This window comes from Brachyistius frenatus, unplaced genomic scaffold (genome assembly GCF_029030835.1).
Source record: "Brachyistius frenatus isolate BFR_SWC_R1_liver_20210118 unplaced genomic scaffold, ASM2903083v1 Contig_26, whole genome shotgun sequence".
NCBI lineage: Eukaryota > Metazoa > Chordata > Actinopteri > Embiotocidae > Brachyistius > Brachyistius frenatus.
Genome location: NW_027210625.1, coordinates 4,342,945 through 4,364,857, shown reverse-complemented (window position 1 = coordinate 4,364,857; position 21,913 = coordinate 4,342,945). Strand labels below are relative to the sequence as shown.

The following is a 21,913-nucleotide window of genomic DNA, read 5'->3' as shown; positions in this document are numbered from 1 at the left end:
GTTAATCTGCTTCTCGTCATCAACCTCGGTGATGCCATCTCCGAGAGCACATTGTGTTTTCTTTGAAATAAGAACCTGCAAACTTGAAAGATAAGCGCATTGCAGTTTTAATCACTAGCAAATCTTGATTTTTGAGGGTTGGTAGAAGCCCTTTATATATATATATATATATATATATATATATATATATATATATATATATACATATACACACACACACACACACACACACACACACACACACGCCCTTTAAATGTGGTTAAATCCCCCCATTGAGACACCACCTTCTGTTTCGACCACAGATAGGGGTTCCCACCAAGTGCAGGGCTGCATGTGACAGGAAGAGACAGCAAAGTGAAACAAAGTGAGGAAAACCAGAAACGATGGGTAGGTTTTTTTATTACTATTATTTCATACAGCTACATCTTTTGCTGTGTAGACAAAAACAACGAGGCTACTCGCAAACAAAATACACAAAGGAAACAACACAAATCTCGCTCATAATAATGTTCTGTTGAGATGAAGCTACTACAAGGACACACCCTGTCTTGTTTTTTCTAAATAAATCTGTGCAAATGATCCCACGAAGCGATCAGAAGTATCGCGGTATAGGATTCAGAACCCCCCTCTTCTTCCTGCGGTCCCCGGGCGCTCTGGGCTTGGTGTTCATGTAGTCGCTCTGGGAATCCGTCTCCCTCAACTTCAACTGGAAGGAGACACACGAAGACAAAGACGGATGAAGTATCAGCCGACGACGCCTGTAAGTGAAGACGGGGCTGTCGGCGAGGGCCCCAAAGCTTTCTGGCCCGACATCTATTTTCACCCCGAGAATAAATTAGAATTGCACTATTGGATAAATGCAATAGAAATACCAAAATGATCCCAGATCCCGGCATTAGGAGGGAAAACACAGAGAATATTATTATTAATAATAATAATAATAATATAGTAGCTGTAATAATAAAACGGGTAAACAAATTAAATAAATGTGTAAAAAAAGATTTGAATCAGGGAGATGTCAGAATATGTGACATGTTTTTTAAGTAGCTCTTAAGTAGCACCACGTTGTTCAATACTCGAGCCTGTCGCAGATGTATCGATATCAGTTTACATATTGGCCAACGTGAAAACTTTTTGCGGGAAAAGATCTCGGCAACGTCTCACCCAGCTGACGAAGGCAATGACGGTGACCGTTAGGCTGTAGGTGCTGAGAAATGCCACCACCAGCACCCAGATCCATGGGAATCTTTGCGTTGTATCTTCTGTCTTCACTTTATGCCCAATGTTGTCATCCTCTATGCAGTGTTGTCCTACAGAGAGAAGGAAGAGTTTACTGTACCGTACGTGTTCACGCACACAAAACCTCCACCTCTTAACAGTGTTTACCTTCTAAAACAACCAGGATCGGTCGAGTACTCCATTCAGTTTGAAGGGGAGGAGGGAACGTGATGGTGACCCGACATCTGTACATGTCGAGGGTTCTGTCTGCTACTCCGGAAAGGATGAAGCCAACAAATTTATCCTCTTTGTTTTTGTTTGGTTTTATATCCGGCCTGGGCTGCTGCGATTGGCAGTCCGGTGAGGTCTTGCCATCGGAGCCCACACAGTGTTTGTAAAGCTCCTCCTTGCCCTTGAAGAGCGTAAAGGTCACGTCCCTGCCGGTCACATTGGGGCACGACACAAATACAGACATGCTGCCATTCGCAGGGATGCGGTAAATCTTCAGCAGCTCTGGAGACAAAAAAAATAAATGGGTGCAGTTGTATTTAGTGTCTCAATCACAGTATTTTGTAAGATCTCTGAATAAGTGTCACGCGGAATAACGCTCGGGGAAAATACTGCTTACGTGACTGTAAAGTGTCAAAAACATTGCGATTCCCGTGTCAGCAAGTTCGGACGTTTGTGTCTGTCTTGTCACCAGACTCGGTTGCAAAACGGCTTGGTTTCCCTCTAACACTCAAATTATTTGCATTTAATTCCGCTAAACCGAAATTCAGGCTTTGAAACTCGTCATTTCAGAGCAACTCCACCCACACACAGAATATCTTTTTGACATGGGCATGTCTGAAGCACGTTTACCTTTTTCCACTGAGTTTCATATGAAAAACTGAACTTGCAGTCGGAGTGCTCGAGTCAGCCGCTGCCACTCACAAGGTTGCGGTTTATGGTTCCCGTTGCCATTTGTTGCATGAAGGTTTTACTGCGCTCTTATTCTGATATCTGATAAAAGCTGAGGAGACTGTAAGGATGATCTTAGGTACTAATCGCCAGATACAATTATAATAACTAAGAATATGTTCACTATAATTGTATTGACACCTTTTTCACGTTTTATGTACTTATACTTCAACCTCGAGAGGAGTTAAATTACTGGGCCTGAGTATGAGCCGATACCACACGTTATAAATATATTACACTCTGGCTTTACTGTACCACTACTAATAAAGGTGCTAACCTCAGTGTTTGCAAGTGAAACTAAGGTGTCCCACTGTCACCGCATGTGCAAAACTCTCAGGGATTGTCAATCAGAAATGGCTATTTACTGTTAAGTTAAATTAAATGGTTTTTTTTCTTCCCCTCCTAATTACTTGCCGTTAATGGACAGTAGTTGCAAACAAATTTACACGTCTCGTAACGTCAGCGTACGAATTATTATCAGCTTGATTTTTGGTTAAAGTAATTCAAATAAGTCTACAACTTACCGGCGCAAGTACCGTTGCTGCTCGACGGAGTGCCGCGAGAGAACCCGCAACCCAGCAGGATTACGAGCACCCAGCAGACGAGTCTCATCTTTCCCGCCGAGAGTGTGAACTTGCCTCCAGCAGAATGACGCCCTCGAGGCTTTCCCTCATCACCCCCCTCCCAAAAAAACAACAACAACAACAACAAAAACAACTTTGACCCCAAATTTACACAATCCGTACGTTTTGCAGAGAAATGCGAGCCGTTACTCTGCCAGCATCCACCCCGCTTCCATTCACGTACTCATTTACACGTCACGCATCACATCCTCGCTCGGCCTCCAGACTGAAGCACTCCCACTGCACCGCGGCGACTGAGCTTTTACGCGCACACGCGCATCTCTCTCTAGAGAGAGAGAGAGAGAGAAACATCCTGTAGCACATAACACCTCCTCTTCTGAAGTTTCCGCTCTCTCCCTGATTTGGGGGCCCTAACATTAGATAATGTGACACAACGATCCTGCTGTACACTTTGAACGTTTTTATTCCTCTTCCTCTGAAAGTTTCCGTGTCCTGCGATCAAACATCTTTTTGCGCACAAAAACATACAGAATCATTGTGAACACGTGTAAATATGTGTTTAGAGGATGCCGAGCTTAAGTAAAGTATGTTGGAAGCTGCTGCACATTTAAAACTCTGTTATGCTGTTTCATTGTGTGGTTATGGGGGGGAGACAAAGGGAGATGATGGGATGACTCGTTATAGCTTGACCAGAAAAAAAAAAAAAAAAAAAAAGTTGCACCATTCTAGTATTTGTTTGCGAATGGGCTCTAGAAGATAGATTTTATGAGCTATACTTTTGCATTTGTTGCTCTGCAGTTGTTTGAAAGGACTAGTGTTGCTGCCAAAGTTGGAGGTGGAGTGACCGAGAGTGCAACGACCCGACCTGCTGCGTACTGCGTGGGAACGTTCACTGGACACACTGAAAAACACCAACAGATGCTGAACCGACATTCGTGTCGTTGCAGGAAATGCTGACTGGTGGAGAAAATACATTCAGAAGAAGTTACTGTCTGGATACTGTGAGTCAGAGTAGCGCACAGGATCAAACAGTAGCACAGGTAAAGCACTCTGTCGGGACTCCGCTGTGCCGCATACTAGTTTTAAGTGGAGGTAACTATCCTCCATAGTTTATTACCGATACACTAGTTATAAATCTCTGATGGTGTCAATAATTCAAAGTAAGGGTAGATATTCATGTTGTAAATAATAGGCAATACACTTTTAGTCCACCAGATGGCAATGAATCATTTTATTCTGATTAGCCTGTTGATGACAGTAGTTTTCTATTATCACAAGTTGGAAAAAGTAGTTTTTCATCACAATTACATTTCATTTGCATCAGTGTTTCTCTTTGCTTCAGTGACTTTTTTTTCTTTTTCGACTGAGCCTAAAGCAGGGATTAGAGATATGTAAAAGAGAAAATATTTATTTTTGTGTGGCCACACATGGTGACAGATTCATGGGATTTTAAAGTGGGGATTAGAGCTTTTTTTTTTTTTTTTTTTTTTTTTTTTTTTAAAGGTTGTGTGTGTTTGTAACTCGGCAAATGGATGAGGGTGGGGGAATTGGTGATTTTGTAATGCCGTGTGTCCATATGGATAACAATAATCTCCTAATCTGGAACATGCCCCTTTTGTCTGGTGGTGGTGGTATTTTTAGGTGAGCATCAAATGGAAGCAATGCAGTACTCCATATTTTAAGTGTATTGGAGTACATAGAAAAACGATATTACTATTATTAGTATTAGTAGTAGTATTATTATTATTGTTGTCAGACATCTTCCTTTTAGCTGGCTCATTCCTTATCCCGTGGTATCCAATATTTCCGACAGACCGTGAAGGCAGCGCTGGATCCTGGGCTGGACAGGAAACGACGGAGACGCGCAGCGTGTCTCCTCAGCAGCAGCTCCGGGAGAGAAGAATGGGAAAGGGAGCAGGGCCGTGTATGCAGACGAGGCAGCGTGTGAAAACACGAGGACAACTGTTAGTTTTTTAACCACATTGCTGTTTTTTTAAAGGCAGATCGTTACGCTTACCGTACCAGGAGTTTTTCTTCTTGATTCCCCTGAGGACAGGGGTGTTTGCTCCCATTGGGAAACACAGCGGAGGAGAGGACCCGCTTTGTGAATCCAATTTTCCTGTAAGTGGATTTTTTTTTTTCCCCCCTCTCTCTTCTATGTGTGTTTTGATTGTCTTTAGCCTTTTTGTCTTCTGTAGAAAAATCATAGAGAGAAAATGTCAAGCATAAGTAGGTTAAACATGAGTTTATTTGACCACACACTGTTGGAAGCCCATCCTAGACTGCGTCCTCGGGAGAGGAAACGGAGGAGTGGATGAGACTTGTTCAATCTAAACCATTAGGTATTTGGAAACAAGCCCGTGGTTGTGTTGTTGCCTCTTTGCTGAAGTGTTTGGGGTGGCAGGATGTCTGAATGGGGGGGGGGGGGGTCTCCCCCTCCCTATGCGGCCATTGAACAATCCCTTTCTTGGGGAGAAAGGGTGTGCAGCGTTTTGGGCCGACTGGGAAAAGCGCTTTCGTGGGAGTGCCAATTGAACATGACGATCCCATTGTTTTGATGTATTTGTTAGTTTTTGTTGCCAAAGACAAGCCCTGGGTCTCGATCGTGGACGTCTGGAGCGATTTCCAACCTAATTTTCCTCCTCTGCATCCAGCTGAACAGAAAGATGAGGGGCTAGTCTCCACCCTGTTTAGCGCAAGGAGGCTATCAGCTCCTGGTAATGGCCGCGCTAATGTTTATATAGTGCATTTACGAAACACCAGGTTTTATGTCTTTAACAACCTGTGAGACAAGCGGTAATTTATGTTCACGTGTCTGGGTTCACCTCACGATCAGCTGCCTCTTCACTGCGGCTCACGGTCACTGTTTTAATTCCCTTTGTTGGCCGACGCCGCCGGCTGCAGATTGGATAACATACAGTCAGTATGACCAGCGGCTTTCATGCACCTCAGCCCAAATCTTACAAGCAATGAAAGAAAAGTTAAAGGGGACCCATGGTAATCATTTTCAGGTTGTTTTTTTTTTTTTTTTATATTCGTGAACTCTAAAATAGAAGCTTTGCATGATTAACAGTTAAAAAAAACTCTGTTTGTCTTCAATTGATCATTTATGCAGCCCATATTATCGGCTTGTTGTGAAACATAACAGTAGGCCTGCGTACCAATCTTTGATACTTTTATGGCACAGACCGAACTGGTTTAGTGCATGTTCAGAGCAGTCTAAAGCCCAAGCTTTTTTCTGAAAGCAAATTTTTTTATTTAAAAAAAATAAAAAAAAAATAATGTTTTTAACACGTTTACATTATTATTTCTCGTCTTCACTGTGCTGATGCTTAGATGGAAGAATTAACTTTGAAATTCCACAACAAATGATTGTAAATGACTCTTAACAAACAGGCATCTCCACTGAGGTCAACCTTATGTTTCCCTCCCAGACATTAACACTGGAAAGATAATGACCCTTCATTGACTGGAGGGTTCAAATGTCATTTGTACAGAGGAGCTGCTGCTGCTGCTGTCTGGCTTTTTGCCACACGGGCCCAGGTCGTCATCCAGTGAACATTTTATTTTTCTGTTATTTTCCCTCCCCAGGCCAGCAGAGGACAGTTTTGTTTTTGTTTTTTTTAAACTGTAATTCACGAGTTAACTCAACAAAACAAACAACATTTTCTCCAAAAGGAAGAAAAACAAAAAGCCACTAAGCAGCCACTTGGCCCAGCCTTCATTCCCCACAGTGGCATTATAATAGACCTTCTGTCCTGAAGGCACGCTTGATTTGCATCCACAAAGCACTAGACTCGAAGCGCATTATTCTGGGCATTGAGACAGTGCAGTGACAATGCGACCCATTCGCTTACGGTGCAGTTAATGGGTTGAAAATAACTGCTGGCCTTCTGGTTGCTCCCCCCTCGGGCAGATGCCTTTAAGCTTGCTGTGTTTCTTTTTTTTTTTTTTTTTTTTTTTTTTTTTTTTTTGCGAGACAAAACTAGCCGCAGTTTGGAGTCAAATTTCAGTCAGTGTCTTGTCAGATACACAGAAGAGGACTGAAATGAATGATACCCCAAACACATCTGGAAAAGCCAGTGAAATATTCCTGCGGGCATTGTTAACCGTGGCTCTATGTGTTTTTTAGGACCTTTAATTGCCAGCTGGTTATGTAAAATGGAAGCACTGAAAAATATTTGCTCTCCTTTTGATGTTAGAAGCAACTCGTTTGTCTTATTCCAGGCCCGTTGGTGGCGAGTCCAACAGGATTATTGTAGTTTGCGTGCAGCAAAAAGAATAATTGTTGTTGACGGCATTGGTGCAAACTCGCAACTAAAACGCGACTCAGCATTTCATGTTTAGTATCACACGAGACATTTTACTCGGTAGACTTTTTAGTCGCAGTATTCAAGCTGTACGGTATACAGCTTAGTCATAAAAAAGACCAGTCACGGATTCAATTTCCAGTCAGGGAGGTAAAACATATGTTAGAAGGTACCGTGTCATTTTACTGCTCCCGTTTAAAAGCATATGGAAGGGTTTTCTTTTTTTCTTTCTTTTCATTTCTGTTTTACTGTCAGCCTTTTTTCTCCAGGCTATTGAAAAGAGAACCGAGGGAGAGATATTTTGCAAGAAACATCAGCTCCCAACAAAAGTACATAACCAGAAATAGGGTTGTTCTCGTTCATCCACGCTGTCTTATTTTGCCAAAAGAGGGAAGAAAAAAAAACCAAAACAGCCTCAGAGGAGGCTGTTTTTTTTTCTTTTTTTTCTTCCCTTCATCCCTCTGCTCCTTTTCATCCTTGCTTGATTTCCTCGGGATGCAGCTGATTAGATGAGAAAAACAGTTGTCAAAGGAATTTGAGGCTTGAGGAATGATCCCCGGAGACGTTGGAGAGGAGAGATTTGAAGGCTATTCTCGGTTCGGTTGCGTGAGCATCTCCCGCGCGCCGGTCTGTCCGTCTGCCAGCACTTTGCCGGCTCTGTCGTACGAGTTGCGAGGGCCCCCCTGTCTTAACACCCATCCATCCATCCATCCAGACACGTCCCTGGGCACGAGACCGTCCCGACACAAAAGCTCCAAAGACGAGGCCCGAGGTGTGGTCGGGGGGGGGGTGTAGGTGGTGATGCTGGTTGGTGTAAGTTTACCCAGGTCGGGTTACAGCCGGAGGTGTAGGTGGATGAAGGAGGGCAAGGGGCGGTGGAGGAGGATGGCACTTCAAACGCTGCATTCAGCTCACCCTGACGGAGAGCTGCAGGCGAAGCGTGTAACCGGATCTTTCCACGCCGTACCGTCGCTCGGGTTGGGGAGCGGAGCGTAAACTCGTTAAAGGCCACCAGCTGCATCAGGGCCGAGCCCCTCGATGCCAGACTAGATGCCTCGTTACGGGTGTGTTGTGGGAGTTGAAATGCAAGGGAAAGCGTGCGTGTTTCACTCCACCCGGGTGTGTCCCCCTGCTCGTCACAGGCGCATGGTGTCAGCCTCTGCTGGGCCTCGCACTGGTAACATTTTGCTGACCTTCGGTGGCAGCTGCCCCTGCCATTTGCAAACAAAGACAAATGGCTAACCAGCCCGCTTGTAGCGTTCAAAACCTCCCTTAGTCCACATATTGAGTTGCTCTTCCTGTTGCCCTTTCCTTACAGTATATACTTAGAAATTCGCTGTATGTCGGAGCCCTGTTTAGCAGGAAGTCAACTGTTTGTACAGCCTTTTCTTTTGTGATGATTGATTTCTGCTATTTAAAAATGGAAAGTGATAATGATAAGGCTTTATGACCTTAAAAAAAAAAAAAAAATGCACTTTTGCTGCCTTACAGCTCTGTCATCAATGCACCCCAACACTACAATACAGGAAGGGTTTTGATTTTGTATTAGCAGTGGCACACAGTGACTTTAATGGGGTAAACGGGAGAAGATCAAAAGAATGCTAACATTTTGTTTTTATTCACTGTCTCACCTACGATAGATATATATGGACATTGCAGCCTGTACTCTGTACCACTGATTGGAGTAGGCAGAAGGAGGGCAACCGCCTCTCCTCCTCTTCTGCATTATCTTGGACACACACAGGCAATATTAAAGCAAACACACCCAGCGCTGCGTAAAGACCGCTCCAAACGGCGAGGGTTGACCTACAATCTCTCTGCCATGTTGGTTCTTATATCTGTGCCAATGGGTGAAAGCTGCATCTCGAGTTGGAAACATTTGTAGTTCGGGTCAGCTCTGCTGGGATTTATTTTCTTATTGGGGGGGAAAACCTACCCGCAGGTGCTTTTACGCGGCCGGATATGATATCGATCTCCTAGAAATGATTGTATCGAGAAATGTTGTGGTGTTCCCTCACCCTTGTCCGCTGTCTTACATTACCCAGATTACCTCGAGACAACTGTCGGCGAACGGGTTTGCATCCGCGAGGTAGAGAGAGGGACTTTTAGAGAGATGATAAAGCGATAGCGGCTACTATCAGAGGAGAAACTGACACTTCTCCTTCTTTCATGATGGATTTCTCCCTGTGTAATTGCCAGTCATCTGTAGAAAACTCAAAGGGCGGATTTCTTCTTTTCTTTTTTCATGTCACAAATAGGGCCTCGCAGCACCGTCTACACCACATAACCACCTCCGTCTGTCGGTCTTTATCTCCACACTGCTTCCTCCGTGACCTATTTTCCTCTCTTTTCCTCTGATCTGCTACAATACATGTTTAGCCTGTTTGTATTGTTCAGTCATTAATTGTCCCTTTTGTCGCTACCTCTTTCACCGTACAGTTTGTTTAAGCAGCTTAGGCAGCTATTAATCACTGTGACTTTGACAATGGCAGGTGGCTGATTCTCAACCCCGCTCCCTCCCCCCTCCTCTCCCCCCTACTGTATTGCAGATGGTCTGTTTCATTCACTGTTGCAGGAGTTCAGTCTTTGTCAGCTGAACGGCGCAGGTGACGGGAAATAAGGGGTCTTTTGTGAAGCGTACCGTCTCGATCGCGGCTCTCCGTCCCCGCCGCGCAGGCAGCGGGATCAACACCCGAGACCGTTCCCGCCTCGAGGGCCCCCCCTGCCGTGTTTTTGCGTGCCTATCTGCGAGTTTAAGTTTCGCGCGGTAATCACCCCGAACCCGATCTCGACATCCAAGGTCGGAAAGAGGGAATCTCATCCCGGTGGGAATTCTCAGCCGGAACTCCGGCCGCCGCATCGAATAGCATCGAGGGGAACTCGGAGCGGAGGAGGCGATTTATTTTTTCCCCTCCACCGCCAGCGGCCGGTGTAATCCGCGGCAAAGTCCGGTCGAAGCTCCGCCACAACAGACGTGAGACGGGTCGACGGACGGGGAGGGCTTTGGTCTGCGCTGGGACGGACAGCCTTTAGAGGTGGATAATGGATCTTTGACGCGGAGACGACACAGAATGCCGAAGGCTCGCGGAAGCGCTTCAGAGAGACTAGTATTAAAGCGCTCACTCGGAGGAACCATACGCGCGCCGCCTGGCCCGCTGCGTAGAAAATATATCACTGACTAGGGGTGATCTGTCTGCTGTAGGAATTACATATGGAAGTGGATTTATTTCGAGCTGCCCTCCGTATTGCCTTCGCGTGCACTTTTTTACAAGCTCAGTTGAATTATATTAAATGGCCGACGCTTTGCTGCAGATCTCGGCCGTGGGTTTCTTTACAGTCTGGGATAAACATCGACATAAGCGGCCCAGTCTGATCGAAGTTCACTCGGTTCTCATGAAACCGTGACGGCGAGGTTGCGTGTCAGTGTGGGTTCGGTGTGTTTGTTTGCCTTTCGGCGGCCTTTGATAACGCGTACGTTACAGCTGAGTGCAGATCGGGTTTTCGACGGAGCAAAAGCGCCGCGTGCAAAACGCAAACAAATGAAGCTGCGGCGTTTCCCCTCACCCGGCTGTGAAATGCCTACCTCCCGGGCTAAAATGTTTGGACGGCCTCTGCGTAGAGGAGCGCGTGCTTGTACAGTTGCTTTCTAACCGTCGACCTCCGTGGTTACATTCCAGAGAAATCCGCCGAGGATTCAGTTTGATTCGCCACTTTGAAAACACTAACAATAGCAGCATTATGAGACTTATCAGGGAAAGTCAAGGATGTAGTCACGGCAAATGCAGCATTCCTTCGCAGTGTCTCCTTCGGGAGGTGGGGGTTAGCGTGGCATTGTGTCGGCGGTGCCACGTTTGGTCACGATGGCAGCGGCGTATGTCTGGGACAAACAAATAGCTCGCCTCGAATAGAAAGTAGATTCCAAACCTCAAGCGCGCGTCCTATTTAAGTTGTCGTCCTCTCAAACTGCAGCTCTCTTAAAAGTATTCCGCGACGCATTGAAAGCACAAAAAAAAAAAAAAAGTTCACGCGTACATTATCGAAAGTGTTTCTGTGCTCGGCGCGAGCCACAAACCAACAGCGCTCTGAAAACTGGAGCTGAAAAGGCTCGTTTTGCCATTAAATATGCACTGAAGCCTAGTCCCCCCCCCCCCCCCCGGATCTTTTAACTACACTCTCATCATGAAAGTTGCCCCAGCTCACGTCTTTCAGAAATCTAACTGCACCATCCAGGCGGTACTTAAGCGTCAAGGAAGGGAAACGCGAGGGGTTGGAAAGCCGCCCACATCGCCTGCCGGTTGCACCCCGAGCCGAGAGCACACAGGTTTAGCCATTAACACCTCACTCGTGGAGGAACACCTGTGAGGAGGAGGAGGGTGAAAATGTGAGATGGTTTGAGGAAAGAAGTAAGAAGGAGGAGGGAGAGGTTTATGAGAACCTATAAAGTATTCCTCGGTGCAGCTGACGTCCTATGAAATGCGAAGGCTTGGAAACACTGAGGTCATTCTTCGTTTTCCTTGCGTCCTCTGCCAAAGTCTGGGAGTCACACTCCCTCGCAGCACTTGGCTTCCACCTCGTGCTCCGCGTTGACCAGACAGGCTAACGTTGGCAGCCCGCTGCTCTATTTTTGTTTGTTTGTTTTCGCTTTACATCAGAGTTCACGTAGGACGCCGAAGGAACGTAAAGAGTTTCAGTCGGCGACCTACGACGCAACGAGAGAATCGAGCTGGCGGTCAGTGGACTGACACATTTTCACGAGAGAATCCCTTGACAGTTACTCAAACCCGCGAGCTTAATCTCACAAAATAGCGCTCTGTACGTACGTGCGCTTGTGTGTGACTGCCTCGTGCCAAATCCCATTCACTAATACCCCGGCAGCTCTACGAGGGAGCGCGAGCTCCTATTGACTGAGTCTCTGGGTTAAGTCGTGGCTGAGTAGCTCGCTAATCTCTCTCCGCTTCGCTGATTTTCACTCTCTAGCGATTCCAGATTATTTTTGGCCCACGTGCCACGCGGGCAACCCTACCCAGTGACCAAATCGTCATCCGCCCCCCCGAGTTTGGCACCGTGACCGCCTTTCGGAGCCACGAGCAGGGTCAGGTCGCATATATTCAGTCAGTGATCCCCATCGAGAGATTATTCAAACAAAACAGCGGAATTGTTAAATGGAATCTCTTGTCTTTAAACTGATCTGAGCTGTGATCAAGCTGTGTTAATGATGAGGATTGAGGTAAATACTGATTTATTTTGCCGTTAGAAGGAAACGGTGCACAAACGCTTTGACACAAAGGTCTATTTTGATCCAACAGGTCCACGTGTGGAATCGCACCAGAGGCGTTTCATCGTGGAAGTCTGTATGCGTGTGTTGCATTAGCGAGTAAACTCCTGCCAGCCAGCGGGACCGCCGTCAGATCCCACTGGCCATCGTGGGAACATTCCTGACGCAGCATTATTCCATAATTCCCACCACGTGTGTTTTTTCCAGAGCCGAGCGCTCACCGTACAGACTGTGGCGAATCCCACTGAGGAGAGATCAGCGGCTCCTGTTAATCGCAGCCAGATGATGCCAGATGATGAACAGGCGTGTACGAGTGGGAATAAAAAAAAGAGTCCGTAAAGGGTCAGTTCAGTGACACCTGCACATCTGGCCTCCGTTTTCATGTTTTTGAATCTGTCGTTAAACTCGTCCAAATACGTCCACTTCTGGCTCCAAAAAATGCACATGGCGACAGCCAAAATGCCAGACTGATGCAGTTTACGAAGCAATGGGCGAGTTGCCTCTCGGTCTACATCCTATGTTGAAATTCGGCGGGTTATATGAATGCGAAATTATTACTTTGGTAACATCTCACCATCTGTCACGCAGTGAAGTTGCATGTCGCACCTCGTTTGCTCCCAGCTTTGACGCAGGTGATTTCAGACTAACAATTTGAGATCTTTTGAAGGGAATTTTGTATCGACCTCCTGATGAGGTCAGGCAGCTCGCTGCGTGAAAGTGGCAGCAGTTGCTTCTTGGACTCCCACTTGACTTGGTACAAAACCGATACACCGATCAATACTAATGCGCCTTCCCAGCTCTGCGTCCGACTGACGGTTTACCTCGGTGCCCCGACGGGAACGCTGCCGGGGTCACCGCCGAGGCTTTTTCTTGTTCCGAAAGCAGACGGAGGTCCCGTTGGCTGATTCTAATCAATAAATCTCTGGGCCGAATCACTGTTGAATTTGGCAGCGTATCTGTTTCGTCTCGTGAATCGGAAGTCACTACGTGGCGTTTTTCTTCTCTACGTTTCACAGTGTAATTATAAGATCACATTTCCAGATCCTCTCGCCCGACACGGGAACGAGCGGAGCGCCTCTCCAATCGCCGCTCCGTAGTCTCCGTGGCGTCACCGTGACGTCTCGTTTGTGCTTTTTTGCGCCGGAATGATTGACAGCAGGCTTTTCTCTCCGTTTATAGGTTAGCGGGTGGTCGTATGTACGTCGTTGCGATCTAACAAGATCACGGATGAAGGATGAACAGATGCTGGGTTACGTGTTTATTTAATTTGATCATTTTAAGGCCCTTGTTTGTACTGTCGTCGCACGGGAGTAAGTGAGTTATTCCTTATTGTTATATTTTTCAACACAATTTAGCCGTCTAACTGTGACACAGAATGTAATGTAATAGCTTTGGGAATTGGTTTATCTTTATAATGAAAAAGTGGACATACATCTCCTCTAAATTATGTACGATCTTCTTAATAAAAAAAAAAAATACAAGTGTCTTTTCCTAAAATGAGGTCAGTAAACTGCGCATCAAAGACCGACATATCTCGATAGTTAATCTCATAATTGTGGCTGTGAGGACCACGATGAAGTCACAGAATTTGCCAACGTACAATAGACCCAAGACCCACTGTACACTTGTATCGGGCCTCGGCTCGCTGTACTTCCCCCATCCAACAATCCCGTCTTTATTTCCTGCCGTGACATCATCATCACCACCCCCGCTCGCTCGGAGCACTGCCCTCCTTTCCCACTTCCCGCCCGGACAGGAAATGAGCGGCTCCCAGAGGAGCGCCATTAATGGGTGGACAAGGACACACCTGTGTCCACTACACTGGACCCTGTGTTTCCCCTCGGCCTGTTATTAAAGCAGGGCACAGATCTAGGCCATGTAAAAAGTCTGTTGGAGCTAACTGTTGATACACAGGGCACCATTTGGGGAAGTTTTATTTTTTTTTTTTAAGTGCCCCAAGAGTCGCCTCAGCTTTTAATCAAGTGAAGATACTGTTTCCAGGGCTCCACAAACACTGTGCTGCGCACGCACGTGATATCTTTCACCGTTCTGACGACACAGTTCGGTTAGGACTCTGGAGTTGTTTAATTGAAGTCTTTTATAATGAATTCGCGTGAACTTTTGCTTCTCCGCACACCATTTACTCCTCGGTACGAGTCGGTCACGTTTGCGTGCGCATCTGTCGCCGGCCCCGTCTTTGTTTTCGGCACCGGCGGCAGCTGCCCGTCGGCCCCCGGTGCCGCCGTGACCGAAGCAACTGCGTTCCCTGCAGCTGCACGGGCCCATGTGTCGCCGCCACACCTGTTCAAATGGCCTCGTGCCGACGGAGCGATATCACACGCTAACTGTGTGCGAATCACTAGATGATGTGGGTGTTTGGGTGTGGGGCGTGCTGTAATCTGAGCAGGCCGCTTTTTTTTTTTTTTTTTTTTGTCCTAGACTCGCATGTAGGGACGCACACGCGAGACCTTTCTGACACTCTCTCCTTGTTACAAGGAGCGTGTTTGCTGTGAAAACACACTCGGAGGCGCGCGCTTTTTTTTTTTTTGCCAGGAGAGCGTGGGGGTCGGACGTGCTGCGCCCGAACAACAGTTGGTACATAGAAAAACGAAGGAACAGCTGAGGCCAGCGGGAAAAGCTCTATAGTAGTTAGTCACAACATCAGCTGCCTCCCCTCTGACACCACGACAAAATCACAGCGTTGAAATTTCCTGTGCAGCTCAGCACGTTACAACCTGAATTATCTTTTTTCCAGCTAAACTGTGATTCAGCATTCAGATTATTTTTGATAAAATAGTCCACCCTGAGTCAGCTGTCGTTGAGGATTCGCTGACATGTCGAAAGCACTGTTTTGAGAACAGGTGGAGACCGGTGAGTCACCGTCGGTGTCAGAGTACCGAAAAGGTTTCTACTCTGACTCATGTGAAATTGTCAGCCTGTGGCGCTTGCCATGCTTATTAAGTCGACTTCGTGCGTGCCGGTGTGAGAGAGGCTTCGTAGCGGAGAAGCAGCTGAAATGTCACATTCTTAATGTAGCCGTAGCGATGAAGAGAATCCATAATGAAGAGGGGTAGCCGCGCTCGATTGCTTTCAGAGCTCTGCGATAAGTGTCTCTCTGGCTGCGCGTGTCATTTTTGTCTGTGCCTAGTTAAGACTCCGGCTCAGGCAGCCCTCCACAGTTAATCCCCTGCATTCTTGCGACAGTGAAATCGGTCCGCGCTCCTCCAGCTGCCGAGTCTCGCGATCCTCCCGCGGCGCAGCGAGAACAAACACCCATAAGTTTGCTATTTCACAGCTCACTCTAAATCGTATATCTAACAGTTATTTTTTTTTTTCTTCCCCCCTGCTCTTTTCTAGGGGTCTAAAAAGCCCAGTCACGGCGCGGACTGGCGGTTTCATCTGACCTTTGACGTCAGTCGGAAGCAGGGAAAGCCATTTCAGAGGTAAGAGTTCCCGTGCCATCTCGACTTTCTGCGGGTAATAAAGTCTGAGCAGAAGGAAAAAGGAAAATCTGCGTCGACGCCCGTAAGCGCAAACATCACAAAGATTGTTTTTCTGACACGAGTTGTTCGGCCGCTGGGGAAGTTACACGTAAGGCTGTTCTTTGAATGCCAGTTTTATCGCCGTGCTTCTGACGTGCTTAACCGAGGCGTCCTATCATCTTTTTTGTTGAAGTAAGCGGAATCCCCTGTTGACAGATCTATGCGTGTGTTGTTTGTTGTAAAAGGAGTCAGGGCTGGAGGAGTGCGTTTCCCCCGAAAAGGCCTCGTTTCAGAAGGCCTTGTAAATCAAAGCCAAAATGAAAGAGAAGTCAGACCTCTGAGGATCTTGTCAGGGAAAAAGTCTTCCTCGCCAAGAGAGATAATTCTTGACTTAAGTGGAACCACGTGCGGCCGAACCGTGGCTGCGGTCGCTAGAAAGAGGACGCTCCTCACAGCGAGCTTTCATCTTCGTACTATCGCAGATCTGTGGTGAATTCGTAATTGCAAAAGTTTCCGCTCTTGTTTTTATACAAGACGCTGACTTCCTTTTTTTCTTTTCACAGATCAAGTCACTTCGGTGTCTCACTGTTTGTCAAACAGATCTGTTGTCAGGTAGCTGCCTTGGCTGCGTGACGACAACACGCATCGGAAATTTGTTCCTGTAACACAGTGGAGGGAAAACGACACAGTAGTGCACAAGACCGAGAATGCAAAATAGCAGCTTTATGAACAGAAGCAAAACGGAAGCAACTCCACAAATACATTGGCACACTGTCTGCTATTTTCCAGGATGTTTTTGTGTATGGAAATTCATTAGAAAAAGTAAATGTTCGGGTGGCAGTCTGGTTGATGCTTCTAGACTGAGAGGCAGCAGGGCTGAAACATTGTCGGTACAGTCGTCTCCTTTATCTGGTCACGGTACGGTCTACGGGTTGTTTATATCATATTAAGAAGGAGAAATCTCTCACTTGCGCCTTTTCCTAATTCATAACTCAACGTGACTTTTCCATTTTGTCCCAGTAGGGAATGAATACAGTGTTCTTATTCTTCACGTTATAAAAGTTATAGACCTTCACGTCAGGTATTTAAAAATGAAAAACGTGGATGTGGATGGACAAAGGCTCAGACTCCTACTGGATCATTTTAATGTCGGAAAACAAACTTGTAACGGGTAAAAAAAAAAAAGAAAGAAAAGGAAGCTGGAGATGAAGTCTGGGGCTTTAACGAGGAAGTCTGCTCCCCTGGACTTCAACGGTTCCAGGAAGTGAAGTCGCACATGTCACTGAGGTTTATAGCTGCGTGCGCGCGTCATGTGTTTCGAGGCGGGGTTGTCATGGGGGGAAACGGCCGCTGACGCTCAGCTGTCAGCGTCCGTCTCGTACTGTGCGCCGTGACGTGGTTGTCACGGCAACCGCTTCATTCGTGCACCGGGCACTCCTTAAAACGGACTGACCTTAAAATGATCTCTGCCGCTTGTCCCTGAAGATGTGACCGTTGGGAAATGAAAAAAATATGTGGACAGCAGCAATGCTGGCAGCAGGAAGCAGACACACACACACACACACACACACACACACACACACACACACACACACACACACACACACACACACACACACACACACACACACACACACACACACACACACACACACACACACGAGCTGCAGGGGTTATGCGCAGAAGGGCAGAGCTCAAGGGGAGATGGGAAACTAAGCTAACAGAAGAAGACGTCCCCGGCTGCTCGTGGCGTGCGTGCAGACGTTGGAGTCTTCCTCTTTTGCCTTTACGCGCAGCCCGTTGCACACGACTGGCTGGTTGCGGCGTTGTTCGCAGCGCAGCCATCCGTGCGTACGGTTTGGCACGTGTAGCTCGTGCAGTAAGTCACACCGACAGTGTTTTGTATTCCCTGACAGGTGGCAGATGTAAACCGCCTTTTTAGCCTGACCAAGTAAAAATAGGAAGACCTTTTGGCTCAAAATGATTTCATTTATCTGCAGTAGATGATTTGATTGCATGAATTTACATCAACAAGCTTGCGGCATGCTTTAATTTCCACTCGAGAGTGAGCAGTCTGGAATTATTTGCAGGGCATATGCAGCTCTTTAAAGGTTAAGTCCCTCAAAAATGCCTTTTGAATACGTCAAAAAGTCTTACATTTTTTTTCCTTTTCCCTGCTGCAATGAGGCTGCCAGGAGATGTTAATAACCTCTAAAATTAAATTTGGATTGTTTGAACAGTAGATTTTGTGCAGAGGAGGCAGGAGTCCGCCCCGTACGGCCTGTTTTAGCAAAAAAATTTACTTAAATGAATTGATCGTTTTGCATTTTTAAATCCGTAAATCCATTTTGTGGCTCTCATCCAGGTCCAGGCCAAGCTGATTTAATGAATTAGGCGTTATTGTTGTATAATTAATAATTCTAGGCTTTTATGTTCCAACTGGTTTTCCATCATCCATTCGTACTTTGTCACTCATAATTGTGTATTAAAGTCTTACATCAAACTAAGCGGCGAAGTCTGCTGAAAGCCTGTTTCAAAGTGACGCAGATATCGATGGTTTCACGATACAACAAAACCCCATTTATCTCTAAATGATGAAGTTACAGCAGCTTCAATTTTACATCTGACCACGCGCAAAATATAAGTTTGAATTACGATGCGGCAAACTTCAGTTTAACAAAACACAAGAAGAGACACTCTGCAGAGGAATTACTGCCCGACATCGCAGCTCCTCTAGCTTTGCAATTTAACAGATCAGATGCACTCTCATCCTTTTTTTTTTGACTGGCTTGTTCTTCTCAGGAGTCAGCCTCTGTTGTCGGCTGCTGCAGTGCTGCATCATGTTTAAAAGTTAGTGTGGGTGTGTGTGAGCCCATTGCAGCAGACCACCTGAGCTCGTGCGTGCGTGCGTGTAACCTGAACTCTTGAGGGGAATGGACAAGACAATTGATTTCACATTTGGACTGCTGTCCTGGAGGGAAGCTGATACATCCTCTGTGTGTGTGTGTGTGTAGGATAGAGACACGCACGCACGCACGTACGCACACACACGCACACACAGCACAGATCCCCTGTTTGTTTTTTCTAATTTTTATATTACCACATCATGCAATATTGATAAATTATGGGGATCCAGGGAAACGGATGCGATATGATGACAGCGATATTTTAGTCGTTACTGAGAATCACAATGGAGCCTTTTGATAGTCGCGTGTCTGTCCGCGAAGCACGCCAACGCCGACATGTGTGCATGTGTGTTGCCATGGCAACAGCCATTCGCAGAGATGCAGGGCAGCTTCGGTTTGGCTCGCTCTGATATTAGTGAGCTATCGAGTCCTCACACCTACCGCCCACCAGTGTGTGTGTGTGTGTGTGTGACGATGCATTTTCACACTCGCTGCTTTTCCTTTCTCCGTGCTCCCCCCCTCCCCCACACACCATGACTCCCTCTCCATCTGTCTGCTCCCGACATCCTCCCCATCTTTCTCCTCTCTCTGTCCCCCATCTCTTCCCCTGCTCCTCCCTCCTAATTGGCTGTATAAGCCGGAGAGCCTTACTGTGTCACGCTGTGCTCGAGTGAGCCCGAATGTGTTTGCGGATCCGTATGCGTGTCTCTGCTCGCAGGCTGTTGCTCGCGCTCGACTAATGACACTGGAGCTGTTGTTTCGGACATCGGTCCCTCCCCTTCATCCACAATCTAATAGCTGGCTGTGTTGCTCCATTATTGTACCCATCCATCTCCACTCGCCTCTTTGTCCCCCTGCGGTCCTTCCGCCGTGGCGCTCTCTGCTCTTTTATGTGATGTATGACACTTTTTTTTTTTTTTTTTTAATCCATGCTTTGCTGTCCACATTTCCATAAAAGCTGCCTTGTGTTCGGTGTAGCAGGTGGGAGGTGTTGTTGTAACAATAATAATAAAAAAATAGAACGCTGCAGGAATCAGGACGACCCATGAAAAATAAGGCTGTATTAACGACAGCGCCGTAGATCGTACTGTACGTCCACGTCGGAGGTGTAGTCATCTGCAGGAGGTGGTGCATGTGCATGGAAAGTGCCATGCAGCACATTTTCTGGTTGCAGAGAGAGAGAGATAGAGAGAGCGAGATAGAGAGAGAGGGGCTGTTCCTCACCCGTACTGTGTCTGTGATCCTGTAATCATCTCGTCACAAGCCTGCTTTCTTTAACCATTTAAAGCTGCATCCACCCAACATTTCTCGTTCATCCAGGGCAAACACGCGCAGAGTATCGTGTCCCTTTTGAGTCAGACATCGGTGGCCGCTGCAGGCCAGCCGAGGTTGACAAACCAACCCCACCTACTCGGACTTTGGACGGTGGCCGACTCGCCGCTCCCTTTTTCAAAGAGTCCTTTTAATGGCACCGCCAGCTACAGCTCTTAGCCACTTTCCTCTTTTTACTTTTAACTTGCACGATGTCCATGTGAAGCGGCGACGTTGGTTTTCTGCTCTCTTGGTCAGTTTTTAAAGGGAGTCCAACATGAGGGAAAAAAAGAAAAAGAAAAGGGGCGAGGCAAGACGAGGGAATTATTACACGCTCGCACGTTTATGATGAGATTGTATCTGCTTCATATCTCAAAGGCAGTGACACCAAGCGGGCTTTGTTCCGGCCGCGCACAAGATTACAAGACGCAGTCTGAAGCGCACACATGATCTCGGTACAATACGTTGACACTCGAAGTGTTTTATTGCTTCGAGTACGTGGGCCGCGCGAGCTGCGACGACAACGAGACGCGTGTACGTGTAAGAGGTTAGTCACAGTCTGTCAGGCTGGAAGGGCGGTCGGTACCAGATGACGGGCTTAATCATTGTTTGTTAAGATTATTAATAGATGTAGTTTCAGGAACAAGGAAATTATTTGTGTTTATATTTACATGTCTTCATACACAACAATGCTGAATTACAAAGGTATTCTGTGGCTCGGGTGTTCGCAGTAGGGTTTCCCACCTTGTGAGCACCGTGAATTGAAAAAAAGACCCTTCAAACATGCCACTTCCTCTCCCGTCGTGCACGTGCAGCGTTGGCCTTTTTGTCACACGGGACTTAATGAGCAGCGTTCCCCTCCCGGAGCCCGGTGCGTGACTGCGTTTGGAGCTATTCCTAGCCTCGGGTACGCTGAATGTTTTACCTGTTTGAGCTCCGTCTGCATCCGCGCCCGTATCGACTCTTCGTCAGCGGGATCGTTTGCGTCTCGATGATTCCTTTTCTCCATTTGCAGCCGTAGACCGCAGCAGCATATTCACGCCTCGCACAAGCTCACCGAGTTTCTGTGACCGCCCTGCTGATTTCTAGCCTCGCGCCTTCTCATGTCTTCTCCGCTCTGTTTCTTCTCAGTTTTGGCTCAGTTTGATGGGAAGAAATGATGTGTTGAGAGTATTTTTAGCTGCGAGGTGTCAGACACTCGCTATTAGAATATTTTTGTGAAGATAATTGGAGAGGAGAGCGAAATAGCTGTGAGGACGAAGTGGCTTTGGAAGTCGGTGCGTGCGATTCACTGTTTTTTTCCGAGGCGGAGACGATGAGAGCCAAAGGACTCGTGCCCGGTTTTATTACCCAACGCAGTCCTCTCTGCCACCGTACACACAGAAAAATGTGGCGAGATGGAATATGTTGGTCCAAAAATAGTGTATTTAGAAGCACTCGATGGAAACATGTACGCAATCATCATCGCAGCAGGATCATCTGGCCACAATAGTGTTTACACAGCTCCGGTCATATTCCACATCCCGGCCCTGCTGTTTCCTGTGCGACTGAAATATGAAAGGACTTATTTGTATCTCAAATGCTAAGCTTAGTCTCCACCTCACATTTGAATGAGAGGTGGAGACGGGGCAGGTGGTGCTGAAGCTGTCAGTGACGGGTATTGCAGTCTGGGCCCATTTTCCTTTCTCTTGTACGCGCGAGTTTTTTTTTTTTTTTTGGGCCGTTTGTGTTTATTGTTACAAAGTCAGTGCGAGTCCAGCAAACACGTTACAAAAGGCAACGGCAATAAGGCAAAGAAAAGATTACCGTCTGCAGAAATATGAGTTTAGAAAGTGCTCTTTCGCCCCGGACGGACACGCGAATGATC

At 46.8% G+C, this 21,913-nt stretch overlaps 2 protein-coding genes across 4 annotated transcripts in view; one reads left to right on the top strand and one right to left on the bottom strand.

The window, feature by feature from the left end:
* Window positions 1–379: 379 nt before the first annotated feature.
* On the bottom strand, window positions 380–3,052 carry LOC138620837 (T-cell-specific surface glycoprotein CD28). The gene is made up of 4 exons (XM_069698420.1): window positions 2,703–3,052; window positions 1,387–1,731; window positions 1,165–1,310; window positions 380–706 (listed from the first exon to the last, which is right to left on the bottom strand). Exons 1-4 carry the CDS (start codon window positions 2,788–2,790, stop codon window positions 593–595), a joined length of 693 nt encoding a protein of 230 aa, XP_069554521.1. The 5' UTR covers window positions 2,791–3,052; the 3' UTR covers window positions 380–592.
* Window positions 3,053–3,541: 489 nt separating this feature from the next.
* Window positions 3,542–21,913, top strand: part of raph1b (Ras association (RalGDS/AF-6) and pleckstrin homology domains 1b) — a 36,958-nt gene continuing 18,586 nt past the window's right edge. The window contains exons 1-3 of one of the 3 annotated variants that reach the window (XM_069698364.1): window positions 3,542–3,802; window positions 4,576–4,883; window positions 15,705–15,790. The gene's annotated coding sequence lies outside the window, so the exon portion shown is untranslated. Of the gene's footprint in view, window positions 3,803–4,575; window positions 4,884–5,334; window positions 5,480–15,704; window positions 15,791–21,913 lie in introns of those variants that run through there. The other 2 variants (XM_069698367.1, XM_069698365.1) reach the window with 2 other exon arrangements.

What these genes read in the sequence shown, in the direction of transcription:
- LOC138620837 (XM_069698420.1), bottom strand. Translation starts at nt 2,790, where the DNA reads ATGAGACTCGTCTGCTGGGTGCTCGTAATCCTGCTGGGTTGCGGGTTC. An exon ending in GATCCTGGTTGTTTTAGAAG is followed by an intron (nt 1,311 to 1,386) that starts GTAAACACTGTT and finishes TTCTCTCTGTAG; the next exon opens with GACAACACTGCATAGAGGAT. An exon ending in TCATTGCCTTCGTCAGCTGG is followed by an intron (nt 707 to 1,164) that starts GTGAGACGTTGC and finishes GTCTCCTTCCAG; the next exon opens with TTGAAGTTGAGGGAGACGGA.